Here is a 17924-nt window from a genome sequence, read left to right on the forward strand (position 1 = left end):
TATCTTTCTTTTCATCAAACATCAGCTGTTTCCAATTGCTTCATTCTATTTTGGTCACCTATTTTCCTTTTTTCATTCCCATGCATGACTAAATATCTTCTTTAAATCAACTTGAAGTAATTCGTTTTTCCATTCATCCATTCTCTTGTGCTGGTTTATTTCCCGATTGGAACGTTCCATGAATGTCATGCTCTGAAGGAGCAATATCATCTGTGCAGTCCTGAGTGCGGGAGTACTTGGCACCAGCTCTGCAGCTTAATATGTGAAAAACACGAAGACAGCTGCCAGTTTCTGCATGTTTTAGCTGGTTTATTTTCTGTAGCTCTGAGCAGAAGTGCTGAGGCCATGGCAGCCTCGCACAGCATGATGCCCAGGTCTCTGGTCTGGTGAGCGTGCCAATTCCTGAACCAGTGGGACTAATTCTGCTTCAGCTCGGCACTCAGCTCCAGAAACCTGGTCCTTTTGAGAGTCTGGCCAACAAGCCTAGCAGCCAGACCATGCTGTGCTAGCTGCGCTGCTTGTGAGTTATTCCTGAGCTGTTTCCGTGCAGAATTTGGCTGCCCATTTGGATGTGCTGGCTTGCTGAAAGGGTTGGTACAGGCGCTGTGTTGTGCTCTCTTACCTTGGGTGGATGTGGCCTAAGAAATATGTTACATTTCTTTATGTGTAGGTGACTGGATCCCTTCTTAAAAGCACAGGGTGAGGTGATGCATCCATGCAAGTCCTGCGTTGAACTTGACTGAGTAATGCTGTTTCTTGGTCCTGCCAGCTCTGTAACACCCAAATGCAGTCTTGCATTTGCCTTGCTGTGTATGGCTGACAAGCACGCATGCTGCTCTTAGGTAACCTTGTTCTGTTGCCCTCAAATCAGAATGAAATTTCTCCAGCCTTTGATCTCTTGTATAAGATATGAACACCCACCGGAATTCTGATCAATGTGCATCTGACACATGTATTTTTCTTTCAGTTGACAAATACAGAAGCTGAAATTATCCAGGAAAAAAATAAGTACCACGCTCAGCCAAGTATAGGAAAGGGTTTTGTTTTGGATTTCTTTTTCTTTTGGTGAAGAAAAGAATATGCTGGAGACAGATTTGACAAAGTGAATGATACGGATTTTTTTGGCAATTGCATCCCATCTCTGGCTGCTGGAGTTGCGACTGATCTAAGCTGTGCTGCGCTCTGCAGGGGAAGGAGTGGGGTCAGGCCTGTCAGCGGGCCCCGAGCACTAAACCTTTCTGTGCAGAGTGGGATATGTAAAACTGCATTTCCTCAGGATCACTGCCAAATGACTAATCTTGGATACTTTCAGGCATTCCAGCATGTCTGGTTAGTGGTTACTCTAGCCATCCTATCATGTTTTTGGGAACCGAATGTTTTGCGTGCTAAAGCAAGGTGCATATTATACAAGGGGTGCCTATAATGGATTTAGAGAGTTCATAGGCAGCACACGGTGGCTTCACATCAAAGATAGCCGTATGAAAAGGGAGCACTGTGTATATACCTGAAGTCAGGGACACAGGGGAATCAGACCCCTTTCTACATAGTTTATTTTGGAGTCATGGGCAGAGGGGTGAATAGAAGAAAGGATTTTTAAATTCCGAGTGAATTAATTAGTTCATTGACTTCTGTTTCATTTCCATGCAAGTGACAACTACCTGTTATGCCCAGAGGTGATCTAATGAGACAGCGCTCTGAAGTAAGTCCCTGCTCAGACAAGCATCAAACTATTTCCAGTGAAAGAGAGCTCGTGCTTTCTGCAAAGATATCCTGAGCTCATGTGGACTGTTCTGTTCCATAACCTTGCCTGCTCCAGCTCGCTAATGCACTCCCTAAAACTGCACTGTCTGTGGCCATTCCTTCACTGCCTGGTTCCCGATGGGCATTCTGATGTCATCTCAGAAGATTTTCCTTTCGGCTTAAGGTACAACTTATATTTAAAAACAAACAATAATATGTCTGGCCACTGATCATCTACTGTCTGAAGCTTGAATACTTCGCCATGGCGAATCTATCTGCCACAGGGTATTGCTGGTTCTTGAGAATGCTCTTTAGGGTTTCACTGTACTTTTACTTCAGTGATAAATTATTGTGGTTTCCAAAAGTTAATAATAAGTGCTCTACAGAGGAGATAGTATGTCCAGATAGTATGCTTTCCTTTTAGCTGTGTTTTTGGATCTAGCTTTGTTCTTGTTCTATGGGATAACAGGCCAAAGGTGGCACTGTGCAGGCTGTGTTGATACGAGCTGAACCTCTACAATTTTTTTTGTTCCTTCTTTTTCATCTAAGCTTTCCTGACTCCTTCCTCCCCTTATATGGAAGCCCTGTGCCTTGTATCTCCTTTGGCATCGGTGCTTGGCGGGCTGGCTCAGGTCACAGCACTCGCCTGTCTGACAGAGCGTGGGCAGCCGGCAGGATGAGCTGACCTCCGCGCAGCCGCTGGTGTGCGGAGGGAGCCGTGCGCTGCTGAAATCCTGTCCCTGCCCCTGCTGGTGCACAGCGCTGTCTTGTCTTTATGGGCAACACTAAATCTTCCTAGAAATGCGTTAAATTTTGTGGTTATGTGAATCTGTTGTCTTTGCTGAGAATTACAGTCAGTAACCTGTCAGACCAGTGCAAGGAGCTATTTTCATGTTCCAACGTGTTCCCCTAAAACCCTGGGTGTTTGCACAGGGCAGGCCTGGCAGCTCTTTGTCAGGGTCCAGCCACCCTGGCTAGTTAAGCCCAATTTTAAATTCATGCAATTTAACTCTCAAGAAACAGACTTTAAAAGAGGACTAATTAGGTGCTTTCAGTGGGAAGGACTTGGGAGGTGTCACGGCTGTGGATGCCACCCACTGGCTCCCTGTCTGGTCGGCAGGGGTGTGGAAGGGCTGCGGCTTGTCCCCCTGGACACTCTGTCCAGGGCTGTGCAGAACCCTGCCGGGACGTCCCAAAGCCAAGCTCACCCTTGCCAGCCCTGCTGTGCTCCAGAAGGGGAGGGAGCAGCCCAGCTGCATCCGGCCCATCTGCCTGGCCACAGGGGGCCCTTGAAGTACGGCTCTCAATAAATTCCCTCAACCCCAGCAATTTTCCCCAACGCAGATCAGCAGGCGGCAGGCCTGTGTTCTGTGGCTTGCACTGGGCATTTATAAACGTCCCAAGATGCCTGTGTCTGGATGACTACATCCCAAAGACATGCCTCTGGTGTTTTGATGTGCCCACAAACAGCATTTGAAAGACATCACAGAGAGGACCAAGACCATCTTTGATGGCTTCAGTGGAGTTACTTCTGATCCTAGAGCTCCTTCTACCATGGGTACCAGCACCCAAACACTCCAGGCTATTTGGCAGCACAGAGCCATGAGCAGGCTCAGAGAGAGCACGCCAGCACACTTTTGCGCCTGCTGCTCGCCTTGCTAGAAGGGGTCCTCTTGAAGTTCTTCTTGAACAGGAATCTGCTAATGCAGAAAACGTCAACAGATCCATGCTCAGACAAGAACTTAGAAGCTTTCAAAACCAGCAGAGCTGGAAGGAGGTGAGAAGTATTTCCTTGGACAGCCGTGGAGAGGTTCCCTGTGGGTTTCAGAGCCTCCTGAAGTGTCATGTTACTGCCCCTATACAGGTCAGATGCTGAGCAAGCCCACTGCATTTGTCTCCCCAGTGCACCAGCTCCTTTTTCTTCAGTAATTCCCATTTGTAACAAAGTCTGGAGACTTTCCTTTCTAGGGGCAAATCTGCTACACTAAGTGCCATCTTGCTTCATTGACCATTACTAGTCTTTTCATGATATATTGACCTTCAGAGAAGTGCAATCTTAAATAAGTATCAGAAAGTTGTGGTGTTTAAAAACCTTTTAGGTGATCACTAGCCAGTTCAAGCTTGTGGTGGACAACAAGCAATTTTTTGCTGGTCTTGACCAATGTGTGCAAACTCTAAGAGATGCCAGGCTATGCTGTGTAATTGTAGGTTATGTTAAAAATACTTCAAAAATATAGAATTTTAGGTGGCTATATTAACTATTTTAAATATGCAATTGTCCAGAAACCACTGACATTACAAAAGACGGATACTACAGTTGCAAAGGGAGTCAGCTCACAGCCTTACTTTCAGGCTATGGCAAGCACTTGTGACTTAGGGCAAGTCCCTCAATTTTTATTTTCCCATCTGTAAGGAATTAGAATCATAGATCAGTCAATATTTACGATGTGTTCCAGTTAGCCTGTGATAGAACCATAGACGTGTGAATGAATGAAAGTTTGTCTTCTGATGCTCAAGAGAGAATCGAAAGCAATATAGTAAGTCTTTTAGAAGAAATCCAAGGTTTACGTCGTCTCTTCTGAGGTTCTGTTTTCACTGAAGTGGTTAATAAAGCCTGGATGTAGGGTATTCTAATGTGCATAATTTAGTTGAGCACTTTAAATTCTTTTAGTTATATGGCTCCTGTCTGTCTGTTTTTGTTTTACTTTTTTTTTTTTTATTCTTTTTCCACTGCTGAGCTCCATAATTGTTCCTTTTAGCCACAGTCACCTAAGGTCAGGCTGTACCTTGCTAAGGAGCCGAACTGCAAACAAGGCTAGCTAAATCACATGTCCCCAGCCCGCTCCTGTTGTTAATCCTCCCAGGTTCTGGGCCTAGCACTTGGCAGAGCAACAAAAGCAAACTTTTCATCAGAAGTTCACGTTCTGCTCAAGTGGAGGATGAGCTGAGTAATTCCTGCCTTATTTAGGAAGGGTATAATAGGGAAGCTACCTCAGCTTTATTTCTATAATGCAGGGGGCACAGACAACCTCATTTAAAGATCAGTGTTTGCACAGTGTGAATTCAGTGTGATGATATTGTTCCTTTTCCCCAAATGCCTTTCAGACTGCTTTCATTAGTAAATACACTGTCATTGTACAAATTACCACTGTGGCTTTAAATTGATGAGAAATGGCAAATGTAGTTTATACTCTGGTAGGATGCTAGCCTGGGTCTTCAGTTTCGTCTGAAATCTGCAGTGCTATAGAGGATTTTTATTCCTGCCTCAGTCTTTAATTAATTTGCTTTTTCTTCCTCTTGTAATTTTTTTACAATCTTCATCTCTGCTTCAGTTCTTTGTGTGTTAAGTTCATTGCGTAGGAGCAGGCATAGCAAACTGAGAAAACCCAGCTGGGAAGGAGAGGAAGGTTGACGAACTTTGTGCCCAGAGTCTCCAGGCAGCCTGGGGGAGCCCAGGCGTGGCCAGCACAACCCTGCACGAATGCAAGGAGCCAACATAACCAAAACACCACGATGGGATCGATGTGGGATCCCTCTGCCCCAAGTAGGGCCGCTCCAACAGCTGCCTCAGATGGGAAAATGTTCTTACTAATGTGTCGGTGTTACCAATAGGCTACTATATCAAGATAATAAAAAATAATATAATAGCATCATGTGGTGAAGTGGTGAGAAAAGTTGGGGCGGGAGGGGAAAGAAGTTAAAAACCAGAAATCCTGAAAAGGGAGAAAACCAGCAACCCTCATCGTTTGAGTGTTTATGTGTTCCTCATATAGGTCAGTATTTAGGTACATGTGGGAAAGTGCTTACAAAACACTGTTGATAAATACCCTAATACATCAGAGACATGGGATGAGGAGTTACTCAGCATGCTTTGGGGTGGCTTGGAGTGCTCAGGGGTTGCTGTGAGACCATATGAGCTGTTTTGCTTGCTACCAAATGGGTCTTGCTGCTGCACCTGCTCCCAGCCCAGGCTATCCAGGTGCCTCACCCCTTCTCACCAGCTTCCCTGCACACCTGCACGTAGACCTGTGCACGGCTTCCCCCCATGTCCAGTTTCTGAGTTTGAAGCACTGATAGGAACAAGGAGAGGAAGCATCAGCTGCAGAAAAATGCGGTGCACACACAGTCACCCGTAGAGACTGGGCTGGGAGTGCAGCATCTCCCTCCTGCTGCTCCAGCCCCTACCCCAAGCTGCTTCCGCACAAGAAAAAGGGTTGGGGTGGGGACTAATTCATTCTTAATTACATAGAGCAACTTTCAACTTTTCAGTCCATTTTTCTTCTGTATTCTGACATTGTGAAAGCCCTAATGGAAATACCTCTCAAGACTGAGCAGATTTCAGAGACCTCAGCTGTGAGCTAGAGGCAAAGCTTGTTCTCCAAACAAATTTCTAAAAAAAAAAAAAAAAAAAAAAAGGAAAAGACAGTGAGCAAGTGTTTGAATACAAATTACCAGCATACATAGAAAGTTCAATATAAAGCAGAAAAGGTTTTTGGCAGAGAGGAAGGGGAGTTCAAGGAAAGCTGCTTCTTTGAGCTGAAAACAGAAGCTGTAACAACGTCGTCCCACTTAAACAGTAAAACCTAAAGGGAACCTGGTGGCTTAGAAATTGTTAAACTAAGTCATAATCTGCAATGACACTGAAGTGTAATTTCCAGGTCTGTATTCCTACCAGATTATCCTAAACAATTCTGGAACATTTAGCACATCCATCTCTTCCTCTGATGAGCAAAATGTTTAGGACTAGCAGGAAGCTTTTAAAAATATGGCTAATGCTGTGTTAAGATGAGTGTTGCAGCATTGTGCTAGTGTAAAAGTGACTGAAACTAAAGCAGTGGGCAAAAGTGAAGGTGGCTGACCTAATGGAGTTCTCCTAACTAATGAAAATGCAGAGCTTCACCAAACAGCCAAAGAAAAGCAAATCTGATTTAAATTTATCTGTTTGCCTAAGTGCCATGCTGTGACCACGAAGGTGACCTTTAAGAGGGATTCTGTGTGCTATAACCTAACTTCATCAGCGATAGGAAATCAGCAGGTATGAAAGTCTGTGATTTCTTGGAAAACAACCTTATGGTGAAAAAGCATTTCCTTCTGTTTGACCGGCACTAAAAACCTGCAACCTAGGCTTGAACCACTAAGTTATTAAGGGCTGTAGCAAAGCTGTGCTGCTCGCGGGGAGCACACACAGACTCCCACCTCCCAGCATAGCTGCCCATCCAGCAGGGTCCCTTGTACCCCAGAAAGTCACCTTCAGGTGGTCCTGCCTTTCTCTCTCCCACAGTTTAAGGAGCAGCCTGCCAGCAAAGAAATAATAAATGGTGTGTTTTACAAAGCGAATGCAAACAAGGGATCTGCTCCCACTTATCTAAACCTGTGTGTCGGTGATTTTTATCTGAGTGTCTAATGTTGCAGGTAATTTGTGTAGCGATGCGTATCTCTAACTGTGGCTATAGGTTAGTGCCTTTTTTCTATTCTTAAACGTGCAACAACTTGCACTACCAGTCAGAAGTTTGCATGTCTCTGGTTTGTTTTGTAAAAACTGCATCTGCATGAAAGAAGCTGATATATTATACTTACCATACACACCTACGTTCCCCGTATGCTTTTTCCTGTTATTTAGCTTATATTAATAAAAACTTGAACAAATGCTATGAGGGATGGAATTTGTTATATTCCTTTTTCTAATTTAATTTGTTTTTCTTTTTGATCATCTGTTACATAATCAGTGAAATACCTCCCAGCTGGAAGTGCAGCTTCAACTGTGAGATGCCTCCAGCTGTTTTTGGTAAATGAGCAAGTGGTTTTAAAAATCAAGAGAAGTACTGCTTGGGAATGGGGTTTGGTCCTGTGTCCTCTTCCTGCTGTTGGCTTAAGGTGGGGGGGGGGGGGGGAAATAGGGATGGGGCTCCTGCCTAGACACTAAATTAACAGAGGTATTAAGAGATCTGTTACATCTCTCTTCTCCCTCTCCACGTGGCATTTGATGGAGAGGTGAATGGTATCCCCCTTGGTCAGTGGCAGGTGTGACTTTGGGCTAATCTGCTGCAAAATCAATGATGTTGTTTTTTGGGGAAACCTACAGCAGAATGCAAGTGTTTCCTAATGTCCTTCTCCTGGAGCTTTGCAGAAGTCACCCCTGAGTGGGGTTGAGAAGGAGAGAAACTGCTGAGGTTTGGCCCTAAGTCTGTCTCATCTTCTGTAGATAAGCTGAATTTAGATTGCTAACTTGTGCAGTATTTTTCTTGTATAGGTGTATTTGTCCCCAAGTGGAAAAGAGACCTTGCTGGGATTTGCTGTTCCTGCTGAAAGCAAGCATGGCTGTGTTTGTAAAATGTTTTGGTGGTGAGATTATTGTAAGCATCTTATGTGTTAGATATGCCTTCGCTTTACCTTTCTGTCTTAAAAGGCCAGATGTCCTTTCCCATGTCAGTCTGTGAAATGGGCAGTCACTAATGTGGTTTCTTTCTGATGGGGTTGTAGCTTTAGATCAGAAGTCCTCAGAGCTGTGCTTTTTTTTTTTTTCTTTCCCCAATGGCTGTTTCTTTTTGTGCCCAAGACTTTCAAAAGGAAGATGTGTACTTATACTGCCTGAGCAGGATGGAAGCTTGGAAGCTTTATGCACAGGGGTCGGAAGAGAAGTCAAATCACTCTGACACCTGCCTAATCAACTCCAAAAGTGCATGGAGACGGGCAAATCTTTCATCGTTTTGTCTGGATTGGTATATCTGTTGTGGTAGTGAATTGGTTTGGTTATTTTAATTCTTTGTAAAGCTGGTGTGTGTACACCAGTTTCCTCTGAAACTCCCTGAAACCAGAAGTGTAAACCAGCTTAGGGCTGTGGGAAAAGGTGTGTTGAGCACTGGGAGCGGGTGAGAGATAAAGGGAGGAGCGGCATTGCTCCTGGGTGTCTGTGGCCGCCGAAGTGTGAGGTCTTATTTCTGCAGAGGAATAGGAAGTGGAGAACCATGCCTTGAAGGCATATCGGGGAGAGAAAGGGATGGTACCGCAGCTTGTTTCAAGTGAAAGGAGATTAAAAGCTTCTGGACTGAGCATGAGGAATCCGTTCACATGGACACGTTAAGTACGTAGCTGGGAGAGACTTGCCAAGGCGAATAGAAATCATGAGATCAGCCTTCCCCCTCAGCAGCGGGTTCATTGCTCCCCCCAATCTGCACTTCTCTCATGAGGTTAAAGGACACATTTTAAAACTATTTTTCAGCTCTGTTCTCAAACCATTTGGGTGATTTTTTTTATTTTTTTATAGTGTTTGCTATTGTGACTGTGTTACAGAGCCTGTCAACCACTGCAGCACCCAGCTGTGCTGGCTGCGACCATAACTCACGCAAACTGCCAAGTGCTGTTCTGCTTAATGTGACAGATCCTTCCGTGATAGCGGCACTACAGCCAGCCCTGGTGAGCGCGTGGGGAAGGATGGTGCCCATGTGGATAAGATTTATGTTTGTTAGGGCTGTGGTGAGTGAATCTGCAAGGGCTGCCTTCCCCTTTTCAAAAACTCAGAAGATTTATCTCCCCCAAACATCCTGAGAGAGTCTCTCTCTCTTTATTAATAGCTATCCCCAGAAAACTTGCACTGTCTGGTTTTTCCACCTGCCCTCAGTGTGGTTTCTCCTTATCTTTCCCCCAAGTTGTCATCTCCTCTCGCAGTTCTTGTGGTGTTGCTCTTCCCGCTGCTCTGCTGCATGTGCAGACAGCTGTAAAACAGAGTTTACAAGGCTCATGATCTACGAGCGCTGTGCCATGGCACTGCAGAGGTCGGGTTCTCGTGCATTCCTCCTTACAGCTGTCTGCACACAGAGCTGCATGTGGGCAAGTGGCAGGGAGCGTAACTTCCCTGATGAGCGCCTAGAGAAACACGAATGCAGTTGGAAAAATCATACGAATCATGAATGAAACATTACTCACAGAGCCTGACTGCAGTGTAAGAACGGGATGTCAGACGTTCCTGGAAGAAAGGGGTACATCTGAAGAGAAAGATAAATTGCACGGCCATCTCAAGTCATCTGTCTGGTAGGGTGTACTTCTTGTAGTTTATTGAGGGTTCAGCCACCTTGTTCCACAGAAAGACCTAGCATCAGGGAGATGGGTTGTACGCAGGCAAATATAGCTGAGTGTTTTTAAAGGTACTGGTTTGGCCCAAAGAAAGGAAATGTCCTTGAGAACACAGTTAACAGATGTTAAGTGTTCTGATTAGGTCCAGTACTCTGCCTTACATTCAGATGTGTTTGTAGGGTGACTTTTTTCAGATGTCTGAGTGATCTAGGAACGTGTCACTGCCAGTACATGGGATTTCTTGCTGCTGCGAATATAAAATAAATTACTTCTTAACATGACTGTGGATGATGGATGTGCTCCTTAAATAATGAATTCAGCAACCAATGGAAGCCATCTATTTTTCAGGTGGACAGCCTGTCTTAAACAGTCATTTTAGTGAGTTTTTCAGCTCCTATCACTGCCATACTGCAGGGATATGTTTCTAGCTCTGTATCACATTTTTCTCTATGCCACTCTCACCCCACACATCTCTGGAAAGGATGCTGGCACAGCGAGGAAGGCTGCTAACTGCTAACGCTCCTGGTTAACGAGGAGTGGGCAGGAGGGGACTCCTGTACTGGGACCCAGGCCCTTTGTTTCCCCTGGAGAGGGGATGTGGGGAGTCAGAGGGACTTCTGTCTGTGGATTTGAAAGCCTTTCTTGAATGAGCCTTCCTGCGTGAGCCTGAACTGATCTTGTTAGCTGCTGAGGTTGGCTTACCCACACTAAGCACTGGTCCTTGTGGCTTTGATGACCAAATGAGACTGACCTCCTGCTGGAGGAGCCAGGTTGCTTGTTTCTTTTATTGATCGTCTTTTACTTTCTCTTGTTGGATCCAGGCAGACCACAATGTGGTTTTGGGTGTTACAGCATCAGGACCCAATTTACATGTTGGAAGGGTCCTGAGGCTGGGGTCATCGCTGGGCTGGGCCAGAGGCTGGCTAGCTTGGGGTGGGGGTCCCATAGCCTTGGGAAGCAGAGCAACAACAGGCAGCAAGGCCTGCAGGATGTAAGAACCAAGGGGCGGTTTTCTAGGAGAAAGACCAGTTCTCATCCGTGGCTTAGTAAATCACAACCTGAAAGGAATGCATACTAAATGAATGTGAGTTAGCTTAAAAATACTTGGGAAGAGGGAAGGGAAAATTCTGCAAGAGGGGAACAGCTAATTCCCTATGGTCACAGCTGGCTGTATGGCACTGTGCTTCCAGATAGATAAACTTGCTTGTGAAGCATGGGATAATTATAGGGGAGTGGGTGGGGACGACAGTGCTTTGTTCCTCCCTTCCCCACAAATTTTTGGCTGACTCGAGGCATGGCCAGGCAGTGGGAGCTGCTGGAGGCTGCTTTGGCAGCGGCTGCTCATAGAGCTGCTCTCCTTCCCGCTGAGCTCCGGGGCTGGCGCTGCGGTGGCAGCTGGGTGTTGTGGTGCTGCCTCCTGCATCCCGCGGGGGATGCGTTGTCTGGGCTAAGGGACTGGAAGGATGGGGCTTAGGTGGCAGTTTCCTAGGTGGTGGGCACGTGAACGTTTGGGAGCAGAGGACTGTGAGGGAGAGGAAAACCTGTGAGATCCTTGGACTGGATCACTTTAAGGATCTGTATCTGCAGTGCCTAGAGATCAGTAGTGCTGTGGGTGTCAGTCTCAGCTGCCTCTGGATCCACAAAGCTTCCTTTGGGGACAGAGGAGACTCAGAGACCATGCTCTCACCCTTTTCCCTGCATATGTCTTGCTCCACAGAAATCAGGCTACAGCTAAGCCTGCTCTAAGCCAGCAGCATTGGAAGCCCTGTGCCAGTCTTTTAAGCTGGGGGGCAGAGAGATCTGGACACCTCCACTCTGCATCTACTAAACAAGCAGGTGCTGCTCTTGGGTGACTTCAGGACAGCCTACAAACAACAAAGTAGAGAAGACATGGTGCAGGAGAAAACTTGAGAAATGTTGGACAGATGGACAACTGTGAAAGCAGAAAAAGTGGGGAACTTTTGTGGGAGATTTAAGGGGCCTGACTAAGCTTTGGGAAAATGAAAGGGATGAGAATTGCTTTGGGGCAGGGTGAAGGATTTTGATCTGATGGGGAGAAATGGTGAGAGAAACCAGATGGAAAAAAAGGGTACTTAGGGAAGGAAAGAAAAGGATTTGAGGAAAAGGTAGGAAAAAGGACAAGAAACAAGGAAGAAGAGGAAGACAAATTTTGAGGAAAGAGACCTCCACATGTGGGGACAGCAGAGAGGTAAAGGAAATGGGAAAGGGGGTACATTTTCCTCCCAGATATACTATCTATCCTTCTGATCACTGAGCAGTGGTGAGTGTGATGTGTACGCTACAGCTGCAATAGAAAGCCATTTTGACAGCAGTAAAACAGCAGATGAAGTTTTGTAATTAAAAAAAAAAATAGATGAAATTTGCACGTACATGAAGTGTCTGAGCTTTAGATTCAAATGTCTTTGGTGCTAGAGTTGAAAAAGTTGCTGACTTAGACTGTCCTGAGGACTTTGATTTCCAAGTGGCACAGACAATTGTCTGTATTCTGCAATCTGCATTATGCAACAACTGCAAGTCAGACAGCCTGCAAGGCCTTCGGAGCAGGGTTTGTGTTGATTGCTTTTGTTGTTGGGTGGTATTTTTTTTTTTATTTGGACACCAGGAAAATGATGAAGAAAACAAACCCATTGTATTTCTGTATTTCCTAGGATCTGAGGATGATCTATTGCAGGATAAATTTTATTTGTCTTCTGTCATCTGAAAGTGCCTAGCTCCAGGATGCCTGTCCCTTATACACAAGCAAGCAGAAATATCCTGCCTTGCTCGCAAGGTATAATGCTACCTGTGACTAAGGCAGAATGTGGTCCCTGTTTTCTTAAGTATCTTGGGGTTGGAGAGAAGAGCTCTCTCACAGTTTGCATGTCGCAGTAGTTAACCGTGTAGAGCCCATTCAGCTGTTTGTGTCCTGGCACATTTTCCACAATTCCACCTCCTCCCTCTCCTCCTCCCCACTGCCTCCTTTGCTGGCCTAGAGACGAGCAGGATTGCCTAATCTTCAGAAGGCCAGAAGACACAGTTGGAACATATAGCTGACTTGGGGGGAGAAGCAATTAAACCAACATAGAGTAATCTTGTATCAAGATTGCTCGTCTGCTCACAGGACGGCAGGCAGGCTTTTTCTACCACTGAACAAATGTTTTTTCTTTTTTTTTTTTTTTTTTTTTCCCAAAGCATGCTGGTATTTGTTGTTCATGCAGGTGCTAGTCCATCATTTCTTCTGCATAATTCTGCCTGTCAGTGTCTTGGGCTCTGAATTATTATCAGAATTGGATTTTGGCACCACACTTTCTCTCTAGGCCTTCATTTTTGTGTAACTGGGCAGGAGCAAATTGTCCCAGTACTCACGCACAAACTCTCGCAATGTGCGGCAGGAAGCGGTCAAGGACAATGTGCAATGGATGCCTGCTGCTAGCACACCAAGGGAGAGGAGTTTGTTTGTGGGAGTTAGGGGGCAGACAGGGTGCAGCATCCCACCCAGGTCCGGGAGTCAACATATAGTTCAGTTCTTTGTCAAGAAATGAAGTATCCAATTTAATTTGTCTTGGAGATGGATGGGGAAGTGGCCGAATACTGTAATTTTTGATTCCTTTTGAATTTTAAGTTAATGTATTTGTTCTCCAAGTGCTTTGATCTTCTACAGCTCCCACTTGTCTGCAGACCAAGCTGATAACAATCATTGCAAGTTCTTTCCTAGCCTTCGTTCTTATTCTGTAATCCTGAATGAAATTCAACCTTATTCTCCATAAATAACCTTTCTCATTCCCCAGCTGTCTCCTCGAGCTAGCTCTCTTCTGACCTCTCACTTACTGACTCTGCACTGACCTTGCACTTCCCCCACAGCCCTAATTTGCCAGTGTCTACGCTCCTATTCTTCCTCTGCTCTTTTGCACTATTTCATTTTTTTGAATAATAGAGCCCACCATTTCCTGAGCTGCACTTCAGCAAATAAGCTTGAACAAGCCCCTTTATCTGCAAACACAACTCATGTAGCATAGTGAAAAATGACTGCCAATGGCAATGATTTTGATATCTTCACCTTTTCTCCCTGATTCTAGGCTACAGGTGAACCTAGACTTTCAACAGTATTTTCCTACTGGCAATTAAAAAAAAGGCAGTAATGTTTTCAAATTTAAGAGAAACAAGCCAATGACTGTGCCAGTGTCTTGCTCAAATAGATTTTTTACATCTTTAGTTGGAGTTTCATCAGTGTAGCAACAATTCTGGTGATTTCTCAATGGCTTAATGACTGTTGAGGAATTGTTCATGCATTTTGTGCTCAGCTCACCCTCCAATTCAAGGCAGCGTGAATTCTCATTTGAAAAACTTGCAAATGGAGCTTTAATTTTTGTTGTTTCAAGTAGGCTCTAGATTGAAATACTCAGAAATAGTCTCATAGGCTTAGAGTGGAAAAACTTTTGAAAAAGGGCAAAGAGGTCACATGCATCACGTCTGCACGTACACTGTTTTGTCTTGCTGCTATTATGTGATGTTGAACAAAGCATTTCCCCCCCCAGTACTTGTTTGTCTGTCATTTTGATAAAATATTGGTTGAATGTGAATTTGCCTCTGAAATGGAAAGCAGAGATGTTTTTAACATTCATGTTTTTGAAATGACACCATGAAATGTAGATTTCATCTCCATGTAGCTGCAAATCAAACCTATTTATTTTACAAGTAGAAGGCTTAACTCTAGGTGTCAGCACTGCAAACTGAATGTGGAGCTCTGAAAATGAAGTTTTGCTGTCTCTGACTCCCCCAGTGCCACCAGAAATTAAGTGCAGTAGTAGTTTTGCTGACAGATCCATTAAGGCTGAAGAAGAGAGCCCACACTTGTGATTAATGGCACGAGTAGGAATTTCAGCATTCTCTTCTGACACTGCACTTAAGTGCATTCTTATCAGTGGGATTTAGAAAATTAGAAGTTTAACATAAAGAATGAAGACAAGATTCCTCTCCAACCAATGCCCACTGTTTAAAGCAGGTCTGTTAAGCCTTTTCCTTCATTTATTATTAAGTGCTTATCTTAAGTGGGCATCCGAAGTGATGAGAGCACAGGAAGCCGGAGTAATTTGCTAGTTCTGACAGGCGATATGGAGCAGCTAAATTAATGGGGTGGATGAAGTTTATGTGACTGCTTATGTTTGAAGCTGCACAGTAGCAGGGAGACCAGGGACGGAAAGACTTCATTTTCCAGCCTTTAACCCTAGCAATTACTAGAAGTAAATAAAAGCATTTTGACAGTGCAAGTACTGTGGTTATCCTGAAAAACCACATTTCTCAAAAGCACTGCCTGTTGGCTTTGCATCTCCTGGCCTTATAGAGTGCTGCCATCTGCACCAGGCGACGCTGTGACCTATATGAACGGAGAGCTGCTTTTTGCTACTTTTGCTGACACAGTCATCGCTTATCTGCATATCTTCCTTTTAATCACGACCTGATGGCATTTCCCATGTAGCTAAGGTAATGCTCGGAGGCTGGCTGTTCCGAACGCACACAAGGGTGCTGTGAATCAGCTGCTTCTGAAACGCTGCGACTGACGGGGGCACAAAACCCATCGTGATGCGCATTTGTAGGAACTTGAACAGTTTTCCCTGTAACACCTCATTTTTTCTCCTTAGGCATAGGAGCTTATTGACAGAAGTCACTTCTCTGATATTCTGTGCTCCTAAAGCTAAAGTTTGATCTGGCCCTCCCCAAACTGCTGTTGCTCGCCAGGTGACAGCGGGTGGTGCGTTGAGGTACCTCTGCGAGTCACGGAGAGTGAGCCTGGGTGCCACAACCAGGATCGAGGGCACGTGTGGGATGAGAACAGGGGGCTGTATGCTTGTGTCGGAGGCTGCCACCGAGCCTGAGCTGCGCTTGGGTCCGTACTTCGGGAAGTGTCAGCGGTGCACCTAGCTCTGTGCTGGGCATGGCCTTGGCAGCGCCTCAAGCACTCCACTTCTCTGTTGACACGCGTTACAGCTGGGGCCTGTCTCGTGTGTTGTCCTCCTAACGCGAGGAGCACCTGGTCTCGCAAACAGAAGCAGCTTGATTTCTGTGCGTGCTGCTGACCAAGTCGTTCTGCAGTCCGATGTCCAAGTCCTGGGGTCTGCCTCGACCCGCAGCACCTTTAGCCTCAAAACCACTTTCGAGTAAATCGGCGCGGCCACAGCTACGCGGGCAGGCGGGCTCGGCCTTTCGCCGGCTCCCCTCTCCCCTCAGGGCACCGAGCCCTCGGGGGGGGGTGTGGGGGCCGCGCGCGGAGCCCTCAGCGGGCGCCGTGAGCGCGCACGCGGCTGTTTGAAGCCGGCTCTCGCGGGCGGCGCGGGCCGCCATTGGCGCGGGGCGGCTGATTTGCATTGACGCCAGCGCGGGCCGGAGGTCAGCGCCGCCGGCGGCTGTCATTGGCTCCGCCGCTGTCAAGCGCCGGGGCCGCGCGGGCGGGGGGGTGGGGGGGAGGGAGAGGAGGGGAGGGGCGGGGGGGCGGTGGGGAGGGGAGGGGAGGGAGGGAGGGAGGGAGGGGGCCGGGGCCGGGGCCGGGGCCGGGGCCGCCGCCGCCCGGTGCAGAGAGGCGGGCGCGGAGCGGAGCTGCGAGCACCGGCACTTCCCCGCTGCACGGCGCGCCGCCGCCACGGCCCTGCGAACGGGAGCCCTCTCCGCCGCAAGCCTTTCCGCCGAGCCGGGACGCTAGGATCGTTTTCCTGCCGCTTCTCTCGCCTTTCGCCTTTTTTTTTTTTTTTTTTATCATCATCATTATTATTTTTCCGTCCCGCATCACCCCTCCGGCCACACACTGCCCCCACCATGGAGGCCCTTTGATGCCTCCGCCAGCCTCGCCGCCTCCTCCCGCGGCCCCGGGCAGCGCTCCGAGCCGCCCCGCCGCCCGCCCGCCCGCCGCCGCCCCGCCCGGGGCCGGGGCCCGGCATGCCGCTGCGGCGGCCGGGGAGCGCCCGGGCCGCCTGAGGGGGGCTGCCGCCGCCTGAGGACGCCGGGACCGCCAATGTCACCCCCGCGGCCGCCCGCCGACGTGCCCCGCGCGGCGTGACGAGCGCCGCCGGGGCGGACCGGGCTCCTCGCCGGGATTTGTTTTTTTGGGGGTCTTTTTTTTTTTTTTTTTTTTTTTTTATACCCCCTCTCCGCCACCGCCGGCTCCTCCGAGCAGCCCCGCAGCGCGGCCCCGAGCGCGGAGGACGAGGTGGGGAGCGGCCCCCCCGGGAGCGCCGCGGGGAGAATGCGCCGAGCCCCGGGCTAGGAGGGGGGAGATGGTGCCGAGCCCCCGGCCGCGCTGAGCGCAGGGGCTGTGCGTGTGCTTCGGGGCTTTTCGGGGCTTTTTGGGGTTATTTTTCCTTTTTATTTTTTCCTTCCTCTTCCCCCGAAGGAAAGAAAGCCCTCCCAAGCTTCTCAGATGGCTTAGGAAAATCAACACTAACCTGTGAAAACATGAAGTCGACCAGTTGTTGATCCCCCCCCCACCCGCCCCTCCAGCCCCCCGGCCCACCGCTGAGGGGGCGACAAAAGGACCCGCTTCGTGGAGGCCGAGGAGAACAGACACGAGCCTGTCGTGTGCGAGGGACCGATGGCAATGCTTCAGAGTGTAGCGGAGACGCAGGAAAAAGATTCAACCTGTTAACAAAAAAAAATTAAGCAGGGGGAAATACCAACGGGAAGGAAAGAGATATATATATATGCACGTATATATATATACAATTTAGAAGTATTCCCCAGGTGGCCACAAAGCATGGGCTGTGCTCCAAGCATCCACATCTCTGACAGCAGAGTGGTCTATCACAGTAGCAAAGAGTCTGAGGAGTGCAATTCCCCTCACCAGACCAACACAACCATGTCTCAGCAGCAGCAAGGCAACCCCGTCCCAGGATTATTCATTAAATCCTCCAACACATCCACTTATAAGGTGAGGACTAATTCCTCTAAGAAAGACAAGAGGGAGAACAGCCAGAGCATGGAGGCAGAGACCCAGACCAGCAGATCCAGTGTTAAGGTAAAAAGGGTGCGAAACACGAGCGCTGTTTCTCTCAGCACACGAGTTGGCTGCAGCGGTCTAACCCAAGGAGTCCCCCCGCCTAAGTAACGCGTTGCGGGGGAGCTTTTCC

At 47.5% G+C, this 17924-nt stretch overlaps 1 protein-coding gene across 5 annotated transcripts in view; it reads left to right on the top strand.

Annotated features, from left to right (window-relative positions):
* The window catches only part of PDE8A (phosphodiesterase 8A), a 172617-nt gene that overhangs the window by 26761 nt on the left and 127932 nt on the right, over positions 1–17924 (top strand). The window contains exon 1 of one of the 5 annotated variants that reach the window (XM_050713070.1): positions 1628–1699. The exons of 2 other annotated variants lie outside the window; for them this stretch is intronic. In XM_050713070.1, coding sequence (XP_050569027.1) covers positions 1664–1699 — 36 coding nt within the window. In that variant the 5' untranslated portion in view covers positions 1628–1663. Of the gene's footprint in view, positions 1–1627; positions 1700–17191; positions 17813–17924 lie in introns of those variants that run through there. 2 more of the 5 variants (XM_035554819.1, XM_035554821.2) reach the window with 2 other exon arrangements.

This window comes from Cygnus atratus, chromosome 11, assembly GCF_013377495.2.
Source record: "Cygnus atratus isolate AKBS03 ecotype Queensland, Australia chromosome 11, CAtr_DNAZoo_HiC_assembly, whole genome shotgun sequence".
NCBI lineage: Eukaryota > Metazoa > Chordata > Aves > Anseriformes > Anatidae > Cygnus > Cygnus atratus.